At 46.0% G+C, this 21,859-nt stretch overlaps 1 protein-coding gene across 1 annotated transcript; it reads left to right on the forward strand.

Annotated features, from left to right (window-relative positions):
- Positions 1–1,939: 1,939 nt before the first annotated feature.
- NDUFA4 (NDUFA4 mitochondrial complex associated) lies at positions 1,940–12,123 on the forward strand. Its single transcript, XM_033165823.1, has 4 exons — positions 1,940–2,045; positions 3,267–3,355; positions 8,137–8,197; positions 11,883–12,123. The coding sequence occupies exons 1-4, from the start codon at positions 2,004–2,006 to the stop codon at positions 11,937–11,939; spliced, it is 249 nt and encodes an 82-aa protein (XP_033021714.1). The 5' UTR covers positions 1,940–2,003; the 3' UTR covers positions 11,940–12,123.
- Positions 12,124–21,859: the final 9,736 nt, after the last annotated feature.

Genomic DNA, 21,859 nt, shown 5'->3' on the forward strand with positions numbered 1-21,859 from the left:
TACTGTACACCGTTATTTGCTTGTTTCTTGCATTGACATACCAGGGAGCTGAAATGCAACTAAATGCATTTATTTTAATTGCATTTAAATGCAACTAAGATAAATACATAAAATACTGTACACCGTTATTTGCTTGTTTCTTGCATTGAAATACCAGGGAGCTGAAATGCAACTAAATGCATTCATTTTAACTACATTTTAATGCAATTTAAATGCAATTAAACTAAATACATGAAATACGCCTCGTGCCTTGCAGGTGTTTTGAAGCCCAGCTCCCATCATCCCCCAGCCAGAATTACCGGAGCTGATGTAGTTCAAACCATCTGGAGGTAGGGTTGCCCCCTTTGTTTTGGCAAAATACAGGACTGGGAGGTTTGGGGGCGATTACACACGCCCACGCCCACCTAGTGCTGAAGTGACTTCAAAGCAACCCATTGTAAATCTATTGCAGCCAAACAAGATGGCCCCATCTGGAATTTGGCACGCGGGATACACACGAGGATTTGTGCATCTGTCTGTGCTTGGCTACCCAGAGCTTACATACATGACGCTTCATATGCACACGCTTTCAAACACGTGCATTTGGAGAGGATCCCTAACTTGGCAGAGAGAAACAAAATAAAAAAGAAAATTCTTTCCAGTAGCACCTTAGAGACCAACTGAGTTTGTTCTTGGTAGGAGCTTTCGTGTGTGCATTCACACTTCTTCAGATACACTGAAACAGAAGTCACCAGATCCTTAAATATAGTGAGGGAGTGAGGAGGGGTATTACTCAGAAGGTGGGAATGGGTGATCGGCTGATAGGTGTGGAAAACCTGTTGACGACTCTCTTAACGGCTGCAATTGGCAGAGAGAGAGAACCTGAAATATGAACTATGAACACAGGGCGTAGCACATGGGTAGGCAAAGTAAGGCCGGGGCCGGATCTGGCCCAATCGCCTTCTAAATCCGGCCCGCAGACGGTCCGGGAATCAGCGTCTTTTTCCATGAGTAGAATGTCCTTTTTATTTAAAATGCATCTCTGGGTTATTTGTGGGACCTGCCTGGTGTTTTTACATGAGTAGAATGTGTGCTTTTATTTAAAATGCATCTCTGGGTTATTTGTGGGACCTGCCTGGTGTTTTTACATGAGTAGAATGTGTGCTTTTATTTAAAATGCATCTCTGGGTTATTTGTGGGACCTGCCTGGTGTTTTTACATGAGTAGAATGTGTGCTTTTATTTAAAATGCGTCTCTGGGTTATTTGTGGGGCATATGAATTTGTTCAATTTCCCCCCCAAAATAATAGTCCGCCCCCCCCACAAGGTCTGAGGGACAGTGGACCGGCCCCCTGCTGGAAAAAGTTTGCTGACCCCTGATCAAATCTATCTGTCTATCTGATGGTCTGTAATTCTGGGGGGCGAAGCCGTGCAAAAGCCCTGCAGATCCACCGGGAATCCTCCTTTCCTCCAAGTCTCCAGCACCTTCCAAGCTTACAACGCCAGCCAGCCCTCCTGCGTTTGGCTCCCTCCAGCCCCACGCAGCATAATAGCCCAGCAGATATCTTCGGACTCCAACTCCCAGCAGCCCCAGCCATCGTCGCCGGCAGTCCGGCGCGGCGGGAGTTGTAGTCCGGCGACCCCTAGCGGCCGGCCGCTGCCTGCCTGCTTCTCCGCTCCTCCTTTCCCCCCCTTGTAGCTGTCTACCCAACTGCCTGCATTTCCTTCGACGCGGACGTGGGGGAGGAATCGACTTATTCGAGCCGGGCGCCCGCCTCGAATTTGCCGGCGGCATTTTTGAACGGATGGTTTTCTTCGGAGGGCGTCGCTGGGGGCTGCAAACGCTTCCTTTCCCGGCAGGCGGTTCTCGTGGCAGCCCTCGCGGGGTCCTCGGGCGGGGTCCTCGAGTGACATTGGGCGCTCGTCAGGCGGCCGCAGAGGCAGAAGGCAAAAAGGGACGGTCGTGGTCGTTGTTGTCGCTGCAGCTCCTCCTTCGACGCCGTCCGGTTCGCCGCTACCGCCATCATGTTCCGCCTCATGCTCACCCACGCGAAGAAGCACCCGAGCGTGAGTCCCGGAGGGAGCGTTATAGGCGGGGGGAGGGGCTTGTTTCCCAAGGAGAAGGAAGCGCTATAGGCGGGGGGAGGGGGGAGCCCGGTCGTTTTCTGCTCCACACCCCCCCCCCCGAGCCGCCTCCTTTTCCCTTCTGTCCCTTTTACATATTGCATTCTTCTGTTTTATTTTGAATTTTGTTAAGTCGCGCGAGGAAGACGGCGACACAAGATTGCATACCTAAAAATAAAAAATAAAATAAGAGGATTTGTTGAAAACGCAAACGAAAACCTCACATTGCAACAAATTCCCCTTTGCCTTTTGCTTGCGCGAGGACAGAAAACAGATTGCAACAAATCCTCTTCATTGATTTTTAGGTATGCAAAGGAACAACAACAAAAAAAACACACACAAATTGCAACGAATTCTCCTTTTCTTTTAATTACTCGAGGAAAGGAAACAAGATTGCAACAAATCCTCTCTTGCTCTATTTTTAGTTGTGCAAAGCAGGGGAGGGAAACCCACATTGCAAGAAATTCTCCTTTGCTTTTTAATTACGCGAGGAAATAAAACAAGATTGCAACAAATCCCTTTTATTTTTTTTTAGGTATGCAAGGTCGGGGGGAGGGAACCCCAGATGGCAACAGAATTGCAGGTTGCAACTAATTTCGCTTTATTTTTAAGCGACACCACCACTCCTAAACCGCCCTTCCTCTCTGCAGTGGGTGGAGAGGTAAACATAGCATACGATAAGAAATATAAAACTTGTCAATAAATAATAGGCACAGATAAATGAATCTTTGGAAGGCAGGTGAGAAATTGTCATAAATAGAAATTACAATGGGAGACTTAAAAAACATTAGTTAACAATCTGGGAGCAGACCGAAGAGGCACATTTTTTCTGCCCAAAGAGTTGCTTGTGTGTGTGGAGGTGTGATTCATAGTTGACCTCTCCCACCCACTCTGTGTCATAGGAGGTCATCCTGATGGGGCCACAGTATCTTGGACAGAAAACATGGACGCAGGTGGTTTTGAATATGTACCCCTACCAGTGACAACTTTCCCTTTGCACATACCTCCCCCCTGTTCTTTCCCTTCCATACCCTCATCCCTTTAAGGACATCAGGTTACCTACTTTGGGGTCTGACACATTCCCCTTTGGTTCAAACGTCCAATGGCGACTTATCCTGGTTTTTAAATTCCGCTTTTGATCTCAAAACATTCTGTTTATCACAGTTGATTCCTCTGTTCATCTTCATTGGAATCGGAGGGACCGGCGCAGGCCTCTACATCATGCGCCTTGCTCTTCGCAATCCTGATGTCTGGTAAGTCAGTCTTTCTTTCTTTGTTACAGGTAGGTAGCCGTGTTGGTCTGCCATAGTCAAAATAAAATAAAAAATTCCTTCCAGCAGCACCTTAGAGACCAACTAAGTTTGTTCTTGGTATGAGCTTTCGTGTGCATGCATACTTCTTCAGATACACGGCGATCCCTCGTACCCAAGTAAGAAATGTCTCCCCTAAACATGGTTTTAACAATGAGTCCATAAGTCACTGTGGAGGCCAATTCTGGATCCATGCGTCCTTCCACATAGGTTTCCGGGTGGGAGTTGATCACGGTGAGGGTTTGCCAAGTGTGCCTTCCTCTTAGCACGTTTCTCCCTTGTGTCCTGAGTTCGAGTGTCTTCAAAGCCCATGACACCTTTGGCAAAGACTGTTCTCCAATTGGAGCGCTTACCGGCCAGTGTTTCCCAATTGTCTGTGTTTATACTATATTTTTAAAGATTTACCTTGAGACTGTCTTTAAACCTCTTTTGTTGACCACCAGCATTACACTTTCCATTTTTTAGTTCGGAATAGAGTAGTTGCTTTGGAAGACGATGATCGCCCCTGGGTGTCCTTCACGGATAAATACGAGGCAGCACTTTTGAATGGGACCTAAGCTTGTCTCCTATCCATGGCAGCTGCACACCACTTTACGTTACTCAAAATTACCGTATTTTTTGCTCCATAAGACGCACTTTTTTCCTCCTGAAAAGTAAGGGGAAATACCTGTGCGTCTTATGGAGCGAATGGTGGTCCCTGGAGCTGAATTGCCCAGGGGCCAAAAGCAGATTGTGCTTTTTATTTTACAAAGAGAAAAGGGAATGTTGAAAGGACCCCGCTCAGCAGCTGATCAGCAGGAGGTTGTTTGTTTCCCCAGGACATGTGACTGGCTGATTAGATTATCTGTCTGAAAACAGTAGAAATGGCTCCCTTTCCTTAAGATTTTTCAGAAATGTGAGTTAAACCCCATAAAAATGGGGCTTTTCCTCTTTGCTTTTCCCCCTTTGCAAAAAAAGCTGCAAAACCTTTAGCTGATCCTCAAAACAAAAACAAAAACAAAAAAAAACCCCTAGGGCTTTTCCCTTTGCAAAAAAGCTGCAAAACTTTTAGCTGATTCTCAAAAAAGGCCTTTTGCCTTTGCAAAAACAGCAGCAAAACCTTTAGCTGATCCTCCAAAAAAACAACAACCCCAAAACCCCAGGGCTTTTCCCTTTGCAAAAAAAGCTGCAAAACTTTTAGCTGATCCTCAAAAACAAAACAAAAAACAAAACAAAACAGGGCTTTTAGAGGAAGAAAACCAGAAAAATATTTTTTTTCTTGTTTCCTCCTCTAAAAATGAGGTGCGCCCTATGGTCCGGAGCGTCCTATGGAGCGAAAAATACGGTAACTACAGGGATCCGTGGCATAAGTGGATGGCAGTGAGCTTGGCTTCTTCTTTTTTAATTTTAAAAATGGCTTTACTTAGATTGTTAAAATGCAAAAAGTAAACAAACAATAAGCAAATATCATCGGATCCAAACAAATTATTACATACAAGAAAAAAAGGAAAAAAAGAAAATATAAAGAAAGTAAAAGAAAATTCAAAAAAGAAACAAAGGATTAGAGATAAGTTTAAAATTTGACTTCCAATTGTTTGTATATCACTTCCCTTAATAATTGCTCATAACTTGCTTTACCTCATACAAAAATTGAGGAAAAAAGAAAAAAGAATAAATAGATAAATAATTCACTCTTTAATATAACCATCCCCGTATGTATCTCAATCAAAGCAAATCACCAATTCTGTTTTTATACCTTCTTTTTTCAAATAATCTTCAACATATTTCCACTCAGCTTTAGATTTTTATTTTGTTATATTTCTAATTACTGCTGTCATTTTAGCTAAATTCATAAAGTCCACTAACTTAATCTGCCATTCGTGGACCATTGCCATTTTTCCCCGTTTCCAATTTTGAGCCATGAGTAATCTGGCTGCTGCACAAGCATACAAAAAAAAAATACTTTTTCTATCCTCAGGTATATTTTCGGGAATCATACTTAATAAAAAGGCCTCTGGTTTTCCCCCAAACATAATTCTCAGCATCTTTTTAAATTTTTCATATGTTTCACTCCAAAATCGTAGATCTTTATACATTTCCACCAGCAGTGAAAATAACTACCTACCTTTTCATGGCATTTCCAACATTTATTCGTTTTAACTTTAAAAATTCTTGCCATTTTCTCTGGTGTCAAATGCCATCTATACACTAATTTCATCATATTCTCCTGAATTCCTGTACAGGCTGTAAACCTCATATTAACTTGGCAGGGGGTTGGACTGGATGGCCCTTGTGGTCTCTTCCAACTCTGATTCTATGAACTTTCCATAACTTGTCCCATTGTGCTCTGTAAATTGGTCTACCTAGATCTTTGGCCCATTTTATCATCATGCACTCCACTTCTTTGTCTTTTAATTCCGACTCTAATAAATATTTATATATTTTCACAAATGGTTTATTGGAATTGTCGACTAGAAGCTCTTGCAATTTAGACTTATTTTCCATAAATCCTATCTCCTTGTGTTTTCTTAAATAGGCTCTGTATCTGATGGTAATGTAGCCAGCTTGTACAGTGTTGTTTAATTTGTTGATATGATATTAATATGAATTGATCTTTCCCCTTCATTATTAGTTCCTGTTACGCTAGCCACTTTCCCTCCTTAGGCCAACTATTCATTGCAGTCATTTGTAGCGGTGAAGGAGCTCGGCTTCTTTTCAGAAGCGACACTGCCACCGAAAAGAATCTGGGAACCCAGCGGCAGGGATTGGTGGCATGGCAGGGTCAGGCCGATGAATACCCTTCCAAGCTCCTTGGGGGCAGACCTTTTGCCAATTCTTTAAGTGTTGCCATCTTAAAGCACCACCTGAATAAAATATGGCCTGCTGTGCTGCAGAAGTAGCATAATAAAATAAGAATAAATTTTGAATTATGGTGCTGTAGGAGATTCTTGAGAGTCCCATGGACTGCAAAAAGATCAAACTTATCCATCCTTAAAGAAATCAACCCCGAGTGCTCACTGGAAGGGCAGATCCTGAAGTTGAGGCTCCAGTACTTTGGCCACCTCATGAGAAGAGAAGACTCCCTGGGAAAGACCCTGATGTTGGGAAAGATGGAGGGCACAAGGATAAGGGGACGACAGAGGACGAGATGGTTGGACAGTGTTGTCAAAGTGACTGGTATGAGTTTGGCCAAACTGCGGGAGGCAGTGAAAGATAGGCGTGCCTGGCGTGCTCTGGTCTATGGGGTCACGAAGAGGCAGACACGACTGAACGACTGAACAACAACAACAAAGAATAAATTTATATGCCTCCCATCTGACTGGGTTGCCCCAGCCATTCTGGTTAGCTTCCAACAAATTATAAAACCACAGCAAAACATTAGCAGCAGCTTCTTAGCTTTAGAACAAGAAAATCAATCGTATAAGCATTGCCATCGCTCAGCTGAGTTGTATCCGAGGCATTGCAATGAGCAGGACTGTCAGGGAACCGTCAGAGACCAGCGGGGCAGTGCAGGGGCTGTCAAACGGCACAGAGCCCCAGCGCCGCGAGAGAGCGGGACAGCATCCGGCAGAAACGAAAGGCAGGAGGGAAGCCTGGAGGGGAGAGGGCTGGGGGGTGTTCCAGAGCCTAGACACTCACCCAGCCAGGCTAGCAAGGAGTGGGCAATGACATTTCCATCGCCCCAATTACGTAGAGGGGTGAAATGCAAGGAGGAGACTGGGGGTGCCGAAGTTCTTTTGCTGGGGGCGCTCCAGGAAAGCGCCGCTTCCGGGATCTGAGAGTGACTAAGGTGGACATGAACTCTTGAGCTCTGCACTGTATATACTTGCACAATAAAAGCTGACTGAAGAGGAATCCAGCCTCCTTACTCGTGAGAAACCTCTGCAGAAACCTCACAAGTACAGCATAGCTAAAAGGGTGTTTTGGAAGAGAGTAAAGCCAATTTACTGTGTGTGCAGAAAGCGCAAAGTCTAGCAGGAGCCTGCCGTGGAGAAAGTGTAGGTAAAGGGTAAAGGACCGCTGGACAGTTAAGCCCAGTCAAAGGCGACTATGGGGTTGTGGCTCTCATCTCGCTCTCAGGCCGAGGGAGCCGGCGTTTGTCCACAGACAGCTTTCCAGGTCATGTGGCCAGCATGACTAAACCGCTTCTGCCGGAACGGGACACAGTGGCGGAAGCCAGAGCGCACGGAAACGCTGTTTACCTTCCCACCACAGTGGTACCTATTTATCTACTTGCACTGGTGTGCTTTCAAACTGCTAGGTTGGCAGGAGCTGGGACAGAGCAACGGGAGCTCACCACCGTCACGTGGATGTGAACCGCCGACCTTCCGATTGGCAAACCCAAGAGGCTCAGTGGTTTAAACCACAGCGCCACCCGCGCCCCAGAAAAAGCATAGGGTTGGGTTTCCAGCACCGAGTTCCATCCAGCACCGCCTCACAAACTTGCCACTGTCTCTGGTTCATGATAGTGAAAAGCTGCCCTTGCATTTATGTAATAATGCATTAACTGGCTTTAAAGGAGTTTTACTAATACTTGTGATACGGTGGACTTTTATAATGTGGGATGTAAAGAAGAAGAAGAAGTGTGTGCTTCTGGTGGCACTGAGGAGGCCATGATCCTTAAATTGGTGAGAACCTTGTGCCAACAGTTGGGTAGAGCGGTTACGCTTTATGCTGTAGGTTTTTCTCCTCCTTGCAAAGATGTACTGATCGCTGTCTGCTTCTTGTCACGTTTCTCTGCCTAGCTGGGACAAAAAGAACAACCCGGAGCCTTGGAACAAGCTGGGACCCAACGACCAGTACAAGGTATGGTACAAAATACTTAACTTAGGGTTATGGTGCTGCTTATCCTGTAGGCAGTGAGGAGGAATTAAAGAACCTTTTAACGAGGGTGAAAGAGGAGAGCGAAAAATATGGTCTGAAGCTCAACATCAAAAAAACTAAGACCATGGCCACTGGTCCCATCACCTCCTGGCAAATAGAAGGTTAAGAAATGGAGGCAGTGAGAGATTTCACTTTCTTGGATTCCATGATCACTGCAGATGGTGACAGCAGTCCCGAAATTAGAAGACGCCTGCTTCTTGGGAGAAAAGCAATGACAAACCTAGACAGCATCTTTTTTTTATTGGTGACATTTAATATACACCAGTGAACCTCCTTGAGATCTACAGATGAAGGGTGGTTAATAATAATAATAATAATAATAATAATAATAATAATAATAATAATAATGGCCATTTGGTGGGAGGAATAATAAGCTTCAGCTTTGGAAGGCCTGGGGTGTGATCACAGCATTTCAGGGGGTTGGACTAGATGACCCTCCGGTCCCTTCTATGATTCTTCACTCCCCCCTCCAGTTCAGTCTTCTAAACCAGTGTTTTTCAACCTTTTTTGGGCAACGGCACACTTGTTTCATGAAAAAAATCACGAGGCACACCACCATTAGAAAATGTTAAAAAAATTAACTCTGTGCCTATATTGACTATATATAAAGTAATTTTTCAATTTTTCCCACGGCACACCAGGCAACATCTCGCGGCACACTAGTGTGCCGCGGAACAGTGGTTGAAAAACACTGTTCTAAACTCTGACTGAATCAGCATGATAGATCCCTGAGTTGCTGCCATTGACTCGTGATTCTTCCCGCAAAATTGCTTTTAAGCCCATTAAAGTTGAATGATTAGAGATCTTTTCATCCCACTGAATTAATGGGGTATAATTTCAGTGTGTGCGAGACAGAAGAATTCTAATATTAACTGCCTGTTTAGGGCTCCTAGGCACTTATCCAGTTTCTTGCAGTTCAGCTCTGAAAATACTTACTTGCATCTTGCTCTTTCTTGCCTAAGGCAATAATTTCTGGGTAGTGTGGAATCCGCTTGCCCGTTGTTGTGTATTCTGCCTGCCCTTGCGCAACTGTGCGATATTTAAGGCATCCCAGCTCCTGTCTGCCAAAGAGAGCAGAAACCTCTGTTTCTCCCATATTTGGCTTTGTATAAAAGCCGTTGTCCGGCTGTGTTGCTAAAAGAGACCAGAGGCATGTGAAAACGAGAACACTTTGAGAACCGGTGCTTTAAATAACTTGAGATGTTTTAGTGTTGCGTTCTAAACAAAACGTACGCGCTCTTGCAATGTAAAGGGATGGCAACCAGCAGCCTGGAAAATAAATCTTAACTGTGATGATGTGTTCGTGCATTCTGAATAAGGATGCAACATTTAGCTGATAAATACTTAAGCAGGTGCTCCTCATTTAATTTTAAAACCAATTAACTTTATTATCTGCGGGTGGTAAGTCTCACCTTTGAGTGAGAAGGGAAAATGACTTCGTTAAAGGGATGCATCATTTAAACACCAATCTGTTTCTTAAACTTTGATTTATATGCAGATGTATACAGATTTGCTTAAAACTCGTAATATGCTGCAAATTTAGTTGGTTAAACTGGCAGCTAGCCTATAACTTCAGCTTATCATAATACAGTGATCCAAAAGTTGGCACTTGTGCAGATTGTCTGCAATCTGGAGAACTAAGATCTTGCACATTTCTAATGCTATTGTCAGAGTAGTATTTATTCTGCAAAACTATGAAACTTAAGGCTTGCATTCTGGACTACTTCACAACCCCCAGCAGCTAATTTTCAGGGGGGAGCCAGGGGCAGTGAGGAAGGAGAGACAATGAAAACGAGGTGTCTGGTCTCTTGCATAATGTCACCATTTGGGTACAACTTGAGCTGTTAAAAGGTTAAAGGCTTGTTCTGGTAGTTCAAAAACTTTTGATGCAATCCAGAGAAATAAAATAGCCTAAAACGGAGTGCTACATTCCAGGCTCTCACAAAATGTTCTTTTCACCATTTTGTGATCTACATCTCTCAAACGACTGAGACCTAAAGAAAAACAGAAACATCGTTTGGGCTTCAGTGTTCATATACTCAATGATCCGTCTTTCAAATGCAGTGGTACCTCGGAAGTCGAACGGAATCCGCTCCGGAAGTCTGTTCGACTTCCAAAATGTTCAGAGACCAAGGCGCCGCTTCCGATGGCCTGCAGCCAATCGGAAGCCGCGGACGTTGCGTCGGACATTCGGGTTCCAAAGAACGTTCGCAAACTGGAACACTCACTCACTTCCGGGTTTGCGGCATTCAGGAGCCAAAACGTTCGACTCGAAAGGCGTTTGGGATCCAAGGTTTGACTGTAAGTGGAAATGAAACAGCTGGTTGCAGTGGTGAAATTATGATGACGCTGTCACTCTGTAATGGCAGTGCTGAAGTCAGATCTCCTATTTATAGCCAAGGAGTGGACTCAAGGGGGACTGTTCCCCCAACGCTCCGCCTTCCAGTTAACAGTGACCTAAGGTTTTCCAGTAAAACATGAAATGGTGCACACACTACATCTTGTTTGTGTGCTTAGTTCATAACTTTTCTCTTAGTTAAATCAATAATAGTATTTTTATTACTTATGCCTCACCCATCTGGCTGGATTTCCCCAGCTGCTATGGGCGGCTTCCAGCAAAATACATGTCAAACATTAAAAACTTCCCAAGTTTTTCAGATGTCTTCTAAAAGTTGTGTAGTTTTTTTATCTCATTGACTTCTGATGGGAGGGCGTTCCACAGGGCAGGTGCCATTACCGAGAAGGCCCTCTGCCTGGTTCCCTGTAACCTCACTTCTCGCAGGGCGGGAACCGCCAGAATAATAATAATAATAATAAATAACTAATAATAATAATAATTTTTATTGATTTATTTATTCCCCGCCCTTCCCCGCCAAACCGGGCTCAGGGCGGCTAACACCAATAAAATCACAAACAAAAACATAAAACAATTCATTAAAATACAGATTAAAATACAATTTAAAATTAAATCTAAACTGCAGCCTCATTTTTAAGTAGCCCACCAATCACACCAAAACAACGAAACATCAGGGTTAAACTGAAACCAACCCAAAGGCCAGGTGGAACAGCTCCGTCTTGCAGGCCCTGCGGAAAGATGCCAAATCCCGCAGGGCCCTGGTCTCTTGTGATAGACCGTTCCACCAAGTCGGGGCCAGTACTGAGAAGGCCCTGGCCCTAGTTGAAGCCAACCTAGCATCCTTGTGGCTCGGGACCTCCAACAAATTATTTGAGGACCTTAAGGTCCTACACGGGACATACCAGGAGAGGCGGTCCCTTAGGTATGAGAGACCTAAGGCTCTCGGAACTGGACCTCAGTGTCTAGGCAGAATGATGGGGGCGGAGACGCTCTTTACTGGGCCATTTACGTCTTTAAAGGTCAGTACCAACTCTTTGAATTGTGCTTGGAAACGTACTGGGATCCAATGTAGGTCTTTCAGGACCGGCGTTATGTAGTCTCAGCGGCCACTCCAGGTCACCAGTCTAGCTGCCGCATTCTGGATTAATTGTAGTTTCAGAGTTACCTTCAAAGGTGCATGGCAGTAGTCCAAGCAGGAGATAACTGTACGGATAGGATGTTCATCCTAACAGCTGTGCTTCCCTCTTCCAGTTCTATGCAGTGAACATTGACTACGACAAACTGAAAAAGGATCGGCCCGATTTCTGAAGAGCAAACGTTCTCCCTCTTCAAGCTGCACAAGATGAAGTGTGTTAGGTCTTCCAGAAGCCATCCGCACAACTCATATGCTTAAATCATCCAGGAAATGTTTAAAACTGATTGCACAATGCACTTAAATCATGTTTTGCGACAGAGCTTGTTGGGACCCTAATAAAACCTAAAGCTTGAAATCCTAACACTTTTTTTTTTCTTTTTGCGGCTCAAGAATTTCCTGACATGGGCAGCTGCGTGAATTCGATGGGAGGGCAGAGTTGAAATAATTTATCATAAATGTTTGTGGCTTGTAGCCGTACGCCACTGCCTGAAAATAAAAAGCTATCAGCCTTGACTGATGTGAAATCCTCAGTTAAAAATAAGCACTCTCATGTTCTTTTTTTCCTGAGATGCATTTACTAAAGAGCAGGGAAGCCGTATTTCAAGTGTAGCTTATGTTGGAAAATAGCAGACTTAAGAGAATTGATTGGGGTATATATGCCCATCTTTTATGTTGCAGAAGGAAGGAGAGAGCTTAAGTAGCTGCCTTGCAGCACTGCTGCACCCATGTCTACTTGGAAGTAAGTCCTACTGAATTCAGTGGGGCTTCCTCCCAAGTAGGTGAGATTATAGCCTTCGCCATTTTTGAGAGAGCTGTGGTACCAAATAATTAAAAATAAAAATAAATGACTAAAACAAAATCCTTATGTCTGAATAGCAATTATGAGGAACAGCTTAGGGAGCTGGGTATGTTTAGCCTGGAGAAGAGAAGGTTAAGGGGTGATATGATAGCCATGTTCAAATATATAAAAGGATGTCATCTAGAGGAGGGAGAAAGGTTGTTTTCTGCTGCTCCAGAGAAGCGGACATGGGGCAATGGATTCAAACTACAAGAAAGAAGATTCCACCTAAACATTAGGAAGAACTTCCTGACAGTGAGAGCTGTTTGGCAGTGGAATTTGCTACCAAGGAGTGTGGTGGAGTCTCCTTCTTTGGAGGTCTTGAAGCGGAGGCTTGACAGCCATCTGTCAGGAATGCTTTGATGGTGTTTCCTGCTTGGCAGGGGGTTGGACTGGATGGCCCTTGGGGTCTCTTCCAACTCTATGATTCTAAGTTCATGACTGCTTAAGCTTTTGCCAATGCAACCATGAAATGGTCCTCTTTTGATTTCACTGCAGTGGAAAGGCACCATCAGCCAGTGAACGCTTGGTAGCCAGGGCTGAGGAGTTGGAATCTTAAGTGAGGGACACTGAGAACTTTGAATGTTTTTGTTCCTTCCTTGGAAAGGGAGCTGGTTACCAAATAAAAATTAATCGGAAAAAGATACTCGGAAGAAACTGCCAGTACATAGTTCAGATAAGGCATGCGGAGAAAAACTAAAATGGCACGGTGCCGGAATGTTTTCAGAATTCCTGATTTGGGAGTGTATTATCTGACTTTCTGAAACTTCCTGCACTTACTTAAGTGCTATGTTAAAAGATTTTCTCTCGGAAGTCTTCCTTTGCAACGTAAGAAAGCCTGCTGGATCAGACCAGTGGCCCAGGTTCAGTATCCTGTTCTCACAGATTCCTGTGTAAAAACCGCAAGCAGAATCTGAGCACAACAGCCCTTGTGATTCTCGGGAACTGATACGCAGAAATATACCGCCTTTGGACCTGGAGGTAGCATTGTTGACAAATCGCTGAGTTCAGATGGCATACACCTGTGAACCTGGCTTCACCTAGGAAATGGGGAAAGCTTTCCAATTGTCTTTTGACTGGAGGGGCTTACACCTCCCTGTAAATACAGTCTGCCAAGTATCTGTTAAGCTGAGCACACTATCAGTATGCCTAAGAGATTCAGGAACCAAGTATTTACCATCACAAAGGAATGGCAAGGCTACCCCAGAAAAGGCAATCAGACAGGAGAGAAGCAACACACTCAGATTTCTGCTGGGGACCACCTCCTGTGATGTATGTATGATGTATTTGGTGGTCTTGAGCTACAGCAGGGGTAGGCAACCTAAGCCCCATGGGCCGGATCTGGCCCAATCGCCTTCTCAATCCAGCCCGTGGATGTTTCGGGAATTGGCGTGTTTTTACATGAGTAGAATGTGTCCTTTCATTTAAAATGCATCTCTGGGTTATTTGTGGGGCCTGCCTGGTGTTTTTACATGAGTAGAATGTGTGCTTTGATTTAAAATGCATCTCTGGGTTATTTTTGGAGCATAGGAATTTGTTCCTTTTTTTCTCTCTTCAAAATATAGTCCGTCCCACCACACGGTCTGAGGGACGGTGGACCAGCCCACAGCTGGAAAAGGTTGCTGACCCCTGGAAAACAACCTTCGTGTACCAAGGTAAAGTGCTCGGCCTGCTGCCTCTAGAACTGCCTGCCACTGGAATAAAGATGTCCGGAATCGGAATGTGGCTCTCCACCTGAAAACGGTTAGCGCACCCGCAGCAGATGGTTGACCACACAGCAGCCACGTCGCACCAGAGCAGGCTAATCCTGTAACAGGACCACTGCTTTTTTGTTTCCTAGCAGGACAAATGGAATTATGCACAGCAAGTTGTAAATGCAGAGTGCTTCTTTTCTCCAACACTGATTTTCTCGGCCTGCTTTTGCCTCTGGAACTGCCTGCCACTGAATTTGGTCAAGTGGTAGCAGGCGTTACGGTTATCCTTCTTTGAAATGCGGGTGTAAAACGTGCTCCTCTCGAGATCAGCATGCCCGTCAAAGTACCAGACAAACTTTTTAAAAGTTGCAAAGCCCGTTAGATCTACGAAAAATGTTTATTGCCGATAAATATCTTAAAATCTTCCCTAGTTTACAAATGGAACAAAAAAAGTTCATTGTTATGAGCACATAATTATTCTCCTCTGCTCCATGAAACAAATATATTCAATACATCTGCTCTTATTCAAAACATTTACATCTCTAAGTAATGGATCTATGCCGCTATCTCAACTATAATCAAATTTGCAATAATAGATCTATATTAATATTTTTTCTTCCAACTATCAGATTTATTTAGTTGCTTTCTCTCAATAGCTCTCTACCAGTATCATATTATTAAATACAGTTTTCTGACTGTAATCTTAAAACTCACCCCGTTTTTCTTAAAAGGTTAGGGATTTTACATCATCATATTAACATTTGCAAAACGCTTCCATTTATCCTCCAAGCAAACTGCCAAGCTCCATGTCACTCCATCGTTTGTGGCCAGCCCTTACAGTGGGTATAAGCCTTTCTGCACAATAAAATCTAGTTACGTATCAGGGTACTTTGTTCTTTCCAGGGCAGGCTAATACTGTGGAGCTGCAACACCCTTTAGTTTTAAAACTACTAATCTGGACTGGTCTCTGACATTATTATCTGGTTCCTGCAGTTTCTCTCTTGCACATGCACCCTCCAATGTGCTGAAGATTGCTTGGGTTAGAGCGCATGCAAAATGGTCCCTCCGCCTCAGAAGTGCTGCTCTGCCCCTTCCAAGAGAAAGCCCACCCTCAAGCCTAGAAACCTAATAACAAGATTTTATTCAATTAAAGCCTGAGGATATTCGCTCGCAACTTGCGACACACTGGAGCAAAGCAGTGAAGTTTTAAGGCTGCAATCCTACCCCTGCTTACCTGGGAGCAAGCCCCACCGAATCCCACAGGGCTTGCTTTCAAGTAGAACTGTTTTTCTTAACAGGGCCGGGGATTCTCAAACTGCACAGAGGAAATCAAACTTAAAACACTCCAGCCTCAAGAATTGTTGTGCTCCTAACACTTTTAACCGTGGATTAACCATGGATGTCCACAAAACCTACCTTTCCCCATGGTTTAAAATACAGGAATACCTCTAGGAAGCTTATACCAGTGTTGTCTACCTTGACCGGAAGATATGGCCTCCAAGATACGAGACCAGGCTCTCCCCCAGCCCTACCTGGAGATGCCGTTCGGCATTCGAACTCGGGACCTGCTGCACGCAAAGCAGATGCTCTGGCACCTGAGCGACCGCCAATTAGGAGCATCTTACAGGTTTCGCTTCATCCTGTCTCGTGAAACTCTGGAACAAAGGTGTCGAGATTGAGGTTGCAGTTTTAAACCCTCTCACCCGGGAGCGAGTCTCACGGAATTCGGCAGGACTTACTTCTGAGTAAACACGGATAGGGGGTTGTGCGCTGTAAGGTTTTTAAGTCGGTCCCAATATTTTAATTTAAAAAAAGAGAGAGGAAAAAGCCATCAAGGTGGAAGTCTGTGTTCTTTACCTGCTTGGTGGGCGAGTGGAGAGTCGCAATTTTCAAGGCAGGCGAATTTCAAATTGATTTGGAGCAGCTACTTTTCCTGAAGGGGTGGGTCCAAATGCTGTCGGACTCCCAACTCCCAGCAGCACCAGCATGACCAGTGATCAGGGGTGGGGTGGGGAGTTGTGGCCCAAAAACATCTGGTTTCCCATCTGTCTTTATGTTCTTCAATCTATGCCCATTCTTTGCTCATCCGGAAAAGGTCACTGGATTACTGGGCATACCACTGGGTCACAGAACTGTAGTGCTAGAAGGGACCCTGAGGATCATCTAGACAAGGGTTTCCCAAACAACAGTTTTTGGGCTACAATTCCCATCATCCCTGACCAGTGAGTCCTGCTAGCTAGGGATAATGGTTGTTGCAGCAGTCCAAAAACAGCCGGAGACCCAAGTTTGGGAAATCCTGATCTAGTTCAAAACCCATATGCAAACTGTCTCATACTGGGATCGAACCTGCAACCTTGCACCACATGGCCTGATAGAAAACAGGTTGCGATAGGGGCAATACTGTACTACCATGCAGATATATGGTTAAAAATAATGTATTTAGGGACCCATTTCTTAAAGGCGAGTTCCAGAGACGAAAACACTGAAATCTACTGCAATAAGCAGCGCAGCTGTGAGACAAACTCTGGCCATCTTGGCTGCAGGTTGAGATTCACAGCGTCAACACCACTGGTGGGGGGGGCAGGGAGCTTTTCCTGCACTTTTAAATGAATCACAGTATAGGGCGACTCTAATTTAACACTGCGGATGGATGAAGCAAAACAGCCCGGTCTAACATTTTTAACACTCATGAAATTCCAAAAGCCTGCCGTATTAGAAATGGGTATGGTTTTAACAGCTCAGGGTTGGGGTGGGGACAGGTGTGCCCCTCCAGATTCTGTAGGGCTCCAACTCTCGGCAGCCCCAAAGCCAGCATGCATGAAGGCCAGGGGTGGTGGGAATTTAGTCCAGCAAAATCTGGAAGGTCACACAAGGTCTCCATCCCTGTTAACGGGGAATCTCCATTTTTAAAAAAACTCTGGGTGAAGGATCTGCAAGTTGATATGTGTCAGGGAACTGCCTCCTGGCCCGCTGGGGGGAACGGAGGGTCCATTAGCATACAGAAAGCCCCCGACACCAATTCAGTAGCAGCACCTCTTCCAGCGGGGAAAGTCACCACACCTCCAGTGGGGAGGAGAGGGAAGGAACCAGCCTGGCGGGGAGAGGGCTTAGGGATGCCACTGAGAGCCCCAGCGCCTCTTCTAGCCAGGAGCCACAAACAGGCAGCCTGGCAGGGAGAGGGCTTGGGGATGTTGCTGAGAAGAGTTTGCGCTCACCTCGTCTGGCTGGTCGGGAGGGAAGCATGCCATTTCCGGCACCCCAGTTGCGCAGAGGGGTGAAAACAAAATCAAAAATTCTTTCCAGTAGCACCTTAGAGACCAACTGAGTTTGTTCCTGGTATGAGCTTTCGTGTGCATGCACACTTCTTCAGATTTCGTGCATGCACACGAAAGCTCATACCAGGAACAAACTCAGTTGGTCTCTAAGGTGCTACTGGAAAGAATTTTTGATTTTGTTTTGACTATGGCAGACCAACACGGCTACCCACCTGTAAGAGGGGTGAAATGCAAGGAGGGTAGGAGGAGATTTGGGGTGCCGAAGCTCTTATGCTGGGGAAGGAGCCGGAAGGGGCCACTCCCGGATTCTGCCAGCGACTGAGACAGACATGCTTTCTGTAGCTCTGCACTGTAAATAGTCTGCACAATAAAACTGCCAAAAGACTGTTTGGGCTCCTGCCCCGTTAATCGTGAAGCACCTTCACGCGAACCTTACAATATGTTTTGGGCAAACTCGAGGTAGATTGCACCAGCAAATTCTGCTTTCGTGGTCAGCTTGGGTGCAAGCTAGTGGGAACGGAAGGCTTTAAGGATATCTGGAGTTGTGGTGGATCACATCTGCTCTTTTTCAGAACAAAATTATGAGAAGGACAGTAGGACCTTTTCCGATACCACTGCTGAGCAGACGTAAGCAACAAGGTGTCTCTCGTAATGTATACCCTTAGTCCAAGTGCTCTAAAAACCTGGCGTTTTCCTTCACGAATTAGATGGAACCCGGAATAAAATAAATATTTGAGATGACTGCCTTCACCCATAAAGGGTAAGGGTCCCGTCAGTTTGCCTAGACTCTGGAGAAGAGTTGCAATCAACACACGGCAGCAGGAACAAATGGCAGGACAAGGCAATGGCCGTCAGTCACCACAGCTATGCTCCCCCTTAACTGAGGGTGCCTCTGAATATCAGCTGCTGCAGATCACAGAATCAGAGCTGGAAGGGACCACAAGAGTCATCTAGTCCACCCCCCTGCAACGCAGGAATTTCTCGCCCAATGTGGGTCTCGAACCCACGACCCTTAAGTCTCCCCTGCTCTACCAACAGAGCCACCCCAGATCGTAAGTGGGGAGGAGTTGCTGTTGCACTCTGGTCCTTCTCTGCAGGCTTCCCACTGGGGCATCTGCTTGGCCACTGTGACAACAGGGGGCTTGCTGGACCGGATGGGCCTCTGGCCTGATCCTGCAGCCAGGCTCTTCTGTTCTCATTTCTACACAGATGGGGCTCAAAGCAAAATACTGGTTCCCACCCAGGGCTTGATGTCGCAGAGCCAATTCTGGCTTGGATCAACTCTGACTAAGGCTTACATAGTGGTCAACATAGCATTGTATCTTCTCCCCATGCACAGTCGCCAGGCAAGGGTAGAACAGCGGGTTCGGGGCAGAATATAAAATTGGTGGGGACTAAAATTACACAAGCTGCCCACCTGCTTTGACTAAAGCACTAAAGCAGAGCTTTCCAAACTTTTCATTTACAGGTAGGTAGCCGTGTTGGTCTGCCGTAGTCAAAACAAAATAAAAAATAAAAAAAATTCCTCCCAGTAGCACCTTAGAGACGAACTAAGTTTGTTCTTGGTATAAGCTTTCGTGTGCATGTATCTGAAGAAGTGTGCATGCACACGAAAGCTCATACCAAGAACAAAATTAGTTGGTCTCAAAGGTGCTACTGGAACAAACTTTTCATGTTAGCGACACACTTTTTAGACATTGCATCATTTCACAATACAGTCATTCAGTTTTACTAGCAAACCGTAGGTTAAACTAACCTCTTTCCAGCCCCGGGAGGAGAGTGGGGAGCGTTCGCAAGACGCAACTACGCACTGCAGCCGACACACTAACGTGTCGCGACACACAGTTTGGAAATCTGTGCATTGAAGGACGGGCTGGGATGCAGAACTAGGAAGTTCCGAGCTGTTTGCGTAACAGGATGCGAAGGAGTGGGAGAAGCCGAAAGGAAAAGTAGCAGTAGCAGCTTGCAGGAACAGTTTCCCTATGTCACTGAGGCCTCTGCACTACAAGGGCTGATGCTTGAAGATCTCCAGGCGCCACTGGAAGCAGCAGCAAGATGCTCCAACTAGCGGTATTTAGTCTTGGCTGCAGCCTACGGAAAGGAGAGAAGGGGTGGCGAGAAACCACACACACCCCCAAGGCCATGGATGGGGGAAAGGGGCTGTTGGACCCCCAGCACGCACCAGCCCCAACTAGCATGGCCGAGAGTCTGGGAGGGTGGGTGGGTGCTAAGCCCAGCAACAAACAGAGAGTGCCAAGGGTCTCTCACTGCAGCCTCAGCGAAACGGAGAAGGGAGGTTTCTCAAACAGACACCAGCACTGGGAATCAACTCTGGGGCAATCAGATATTTTGGACCCCAATTCCCATCAGCTCCATCATCACGCCAACTACTGACATGAGAGCAAGCAGCCCTTCTGTCTAGCCAAGACACACACATACCGGCAGACTTCGGAGGAGCGAGTTGAGACCTTCCCCGAGCCGTCCACCGCAGGTGAGCCTGTTTAATGGTCACAGACCAAGCTGGCTACAGGTGGCGCGATCCTGTCGATGCAAGGACGACGGGACGGCGTTCTGGCTCGCGGCACTTGCTAGCCAAGACTGCGCATACAGAAAGACCAGGCCGGGAAAGCTCCTATTTCCTAAAGTACAGCAACAGGGTGCCAGCTCCTCAGTAGGAAGGCCGATCTGGAAGGAATTTAAGGAGGGCGTTTTCTGAACACACTGAGAAGAACCTCCACCTTGACGCACGCAAAAACGTTCACAAGCAAATCGAGGGCCAGCTAAGCCAGTGGTGAGAACCTGCCCCCCCCTCGCCACCCGTGATGTTGGACTCCCAACTCCTAGCGGCCAGCGTGGCCAATGGTCAGAGCTGGCAGGAGTTTTAATCCCAGCTACACACGGAGGGAGGCAGGTTCCTCATCCCTGCAGTAAATGATGGAGATGGAGATTTGGCTTGGCTTGGCAAGGAAAGGAAAGGCGGCCCAGGAGGCAGAAAGAACAAGGCAAGAAGCCAACGAGATTCTGAATCGGAAGTCCCCTGCTCCCAACACTTCCTGGTGGGGTCGCCGTGTTCAGAACCAAGCAACGTTCACCTTTCTCCCCCACCTTCCAGCAGCCATTATATCTCACGGCACAAACTGGGTCTTCCTCTCTTTTGCACACCCAGGAGCCTGAAAAAGCAAACTGCAGTTCAGTGCAAAAGGTTCTGCTTGGGGGGAGGGGGAATGCATAGCTGTCAAGTTTCCCTTTTTTGCGGGAAATTCCCTTATTCCAGCGCCGTTTCCTGTTGCAAAAACAAGGGAAAGTGGACAGCTATGGCCGTTTCCCAATGCAAAAAAAAAGGAAGGTTGACAGGTCTGGGGGGATGGGACGTTTCACGGGGCCAGATCCCAGCCGCAGAGAAGACAACGTGGGCAACTCGCAGGAACGACGCATTTCTTCTGTCCCCTGACCAGTGCACAGAAAAGAAAAACAACCACTCTCAAGAAACAGCCACGCTTGTAGCGCTGTGGGATGTTGCAGACACCAAATCCTTGCAGCGAGGGAAGGTTCCCCGCAGGTGTCTGAACCGAACCCCGGAACTCCCCAGCCTTCCACAGCAACAGACGTCTGTTTTTTATTATTTGTCACCTCGACATAAAAAGCTACAGCAGCTCTACAGCCCCCTAAGTAAGAACACCCCACCAGTAATACTACGAAACGGCTCTCCAGTAAGAGTATGCTGGAGGGATAAGATAGCGCCTTTTTTTTCCTTCCTCTTCGTTTTCTTTTAAAGCTCAATATTAAATATTAAATACTCTCGATTTTAGGCATACATTGCTTTTGTCAAGAAAAGACAAAATTTAAAGGGGAAACAGCCCTAAGCGCCCGCCTCTGAGCCCCCCTGCAGGTGGGAGACGCCGCCGCCTTGCCGGATCGATACAACGCCTCCTTCGGATACGGAGGGGAAATGGAGCGCTCAGAGAGTCTCTTCAAGCGTGGGGTACGTGTGCAGCATCAAAGAGCATGTAAGAGGGCCCCCGGTTCCTTTTCTCTCTTTTTTTTGCCATAATTTCTCTTGTGTCCAGAAAATTCCAATGTTACTCCTGTGAAGTCAAAAAAGGGGGTTGTGGCTAGAGGCACTTCCACCCAGTGGACAGTTGGCAACCCATCCCGTCCCCCATCCAGTCCTCCATCCAGTCCTCCTGAGAGAAGAAGCCAGGAATTAACCACTGCCAACTTTTCCTAAGTTTCTTTAAAAAGAAAAAAAGAAAAAAAAGAAAACGGAACTGTTCAGAGTCTTCTCT

This window comes from Lacerta agilis, chromosome 12 (assembly GCF_009819535.1).
Source record: "Lacerta agilis isolate rLacAgi1 chromosome 12, rLacAgi1.pri, whole genome shotgun sequence".
Lineage (NCBI taxonomy): Eukaryota > Metazoa > Chordata > Lepidosauria > Squamata > Lacertidae > Lacerta > Lacerta agilis.

Bases quoted from the DNA above. Each gene is read 5' to 3' on its own strand.
- NDUFA4 (XM_033165823.1), top strand. From the start codon at position 2,004: ATGTTCCGCCTCATGCTCACCCACGCGAAGAAGCACCCGAGC. The intron at 3,356-8,136 runs GTAAGTCAGTCT...TTCTCTGCCTAG, and splicing joins CTTCGCAATCCTGATGTCTG to CTGGGACAAAAAGAACAACC. The intron at 8,198-11,882 runs GTATGGTACAAA...TCCCTCTTCCAG, and splicing joins GACCCAACGACCAGTACAAG to TTCTATGCAGTGAACATTGA.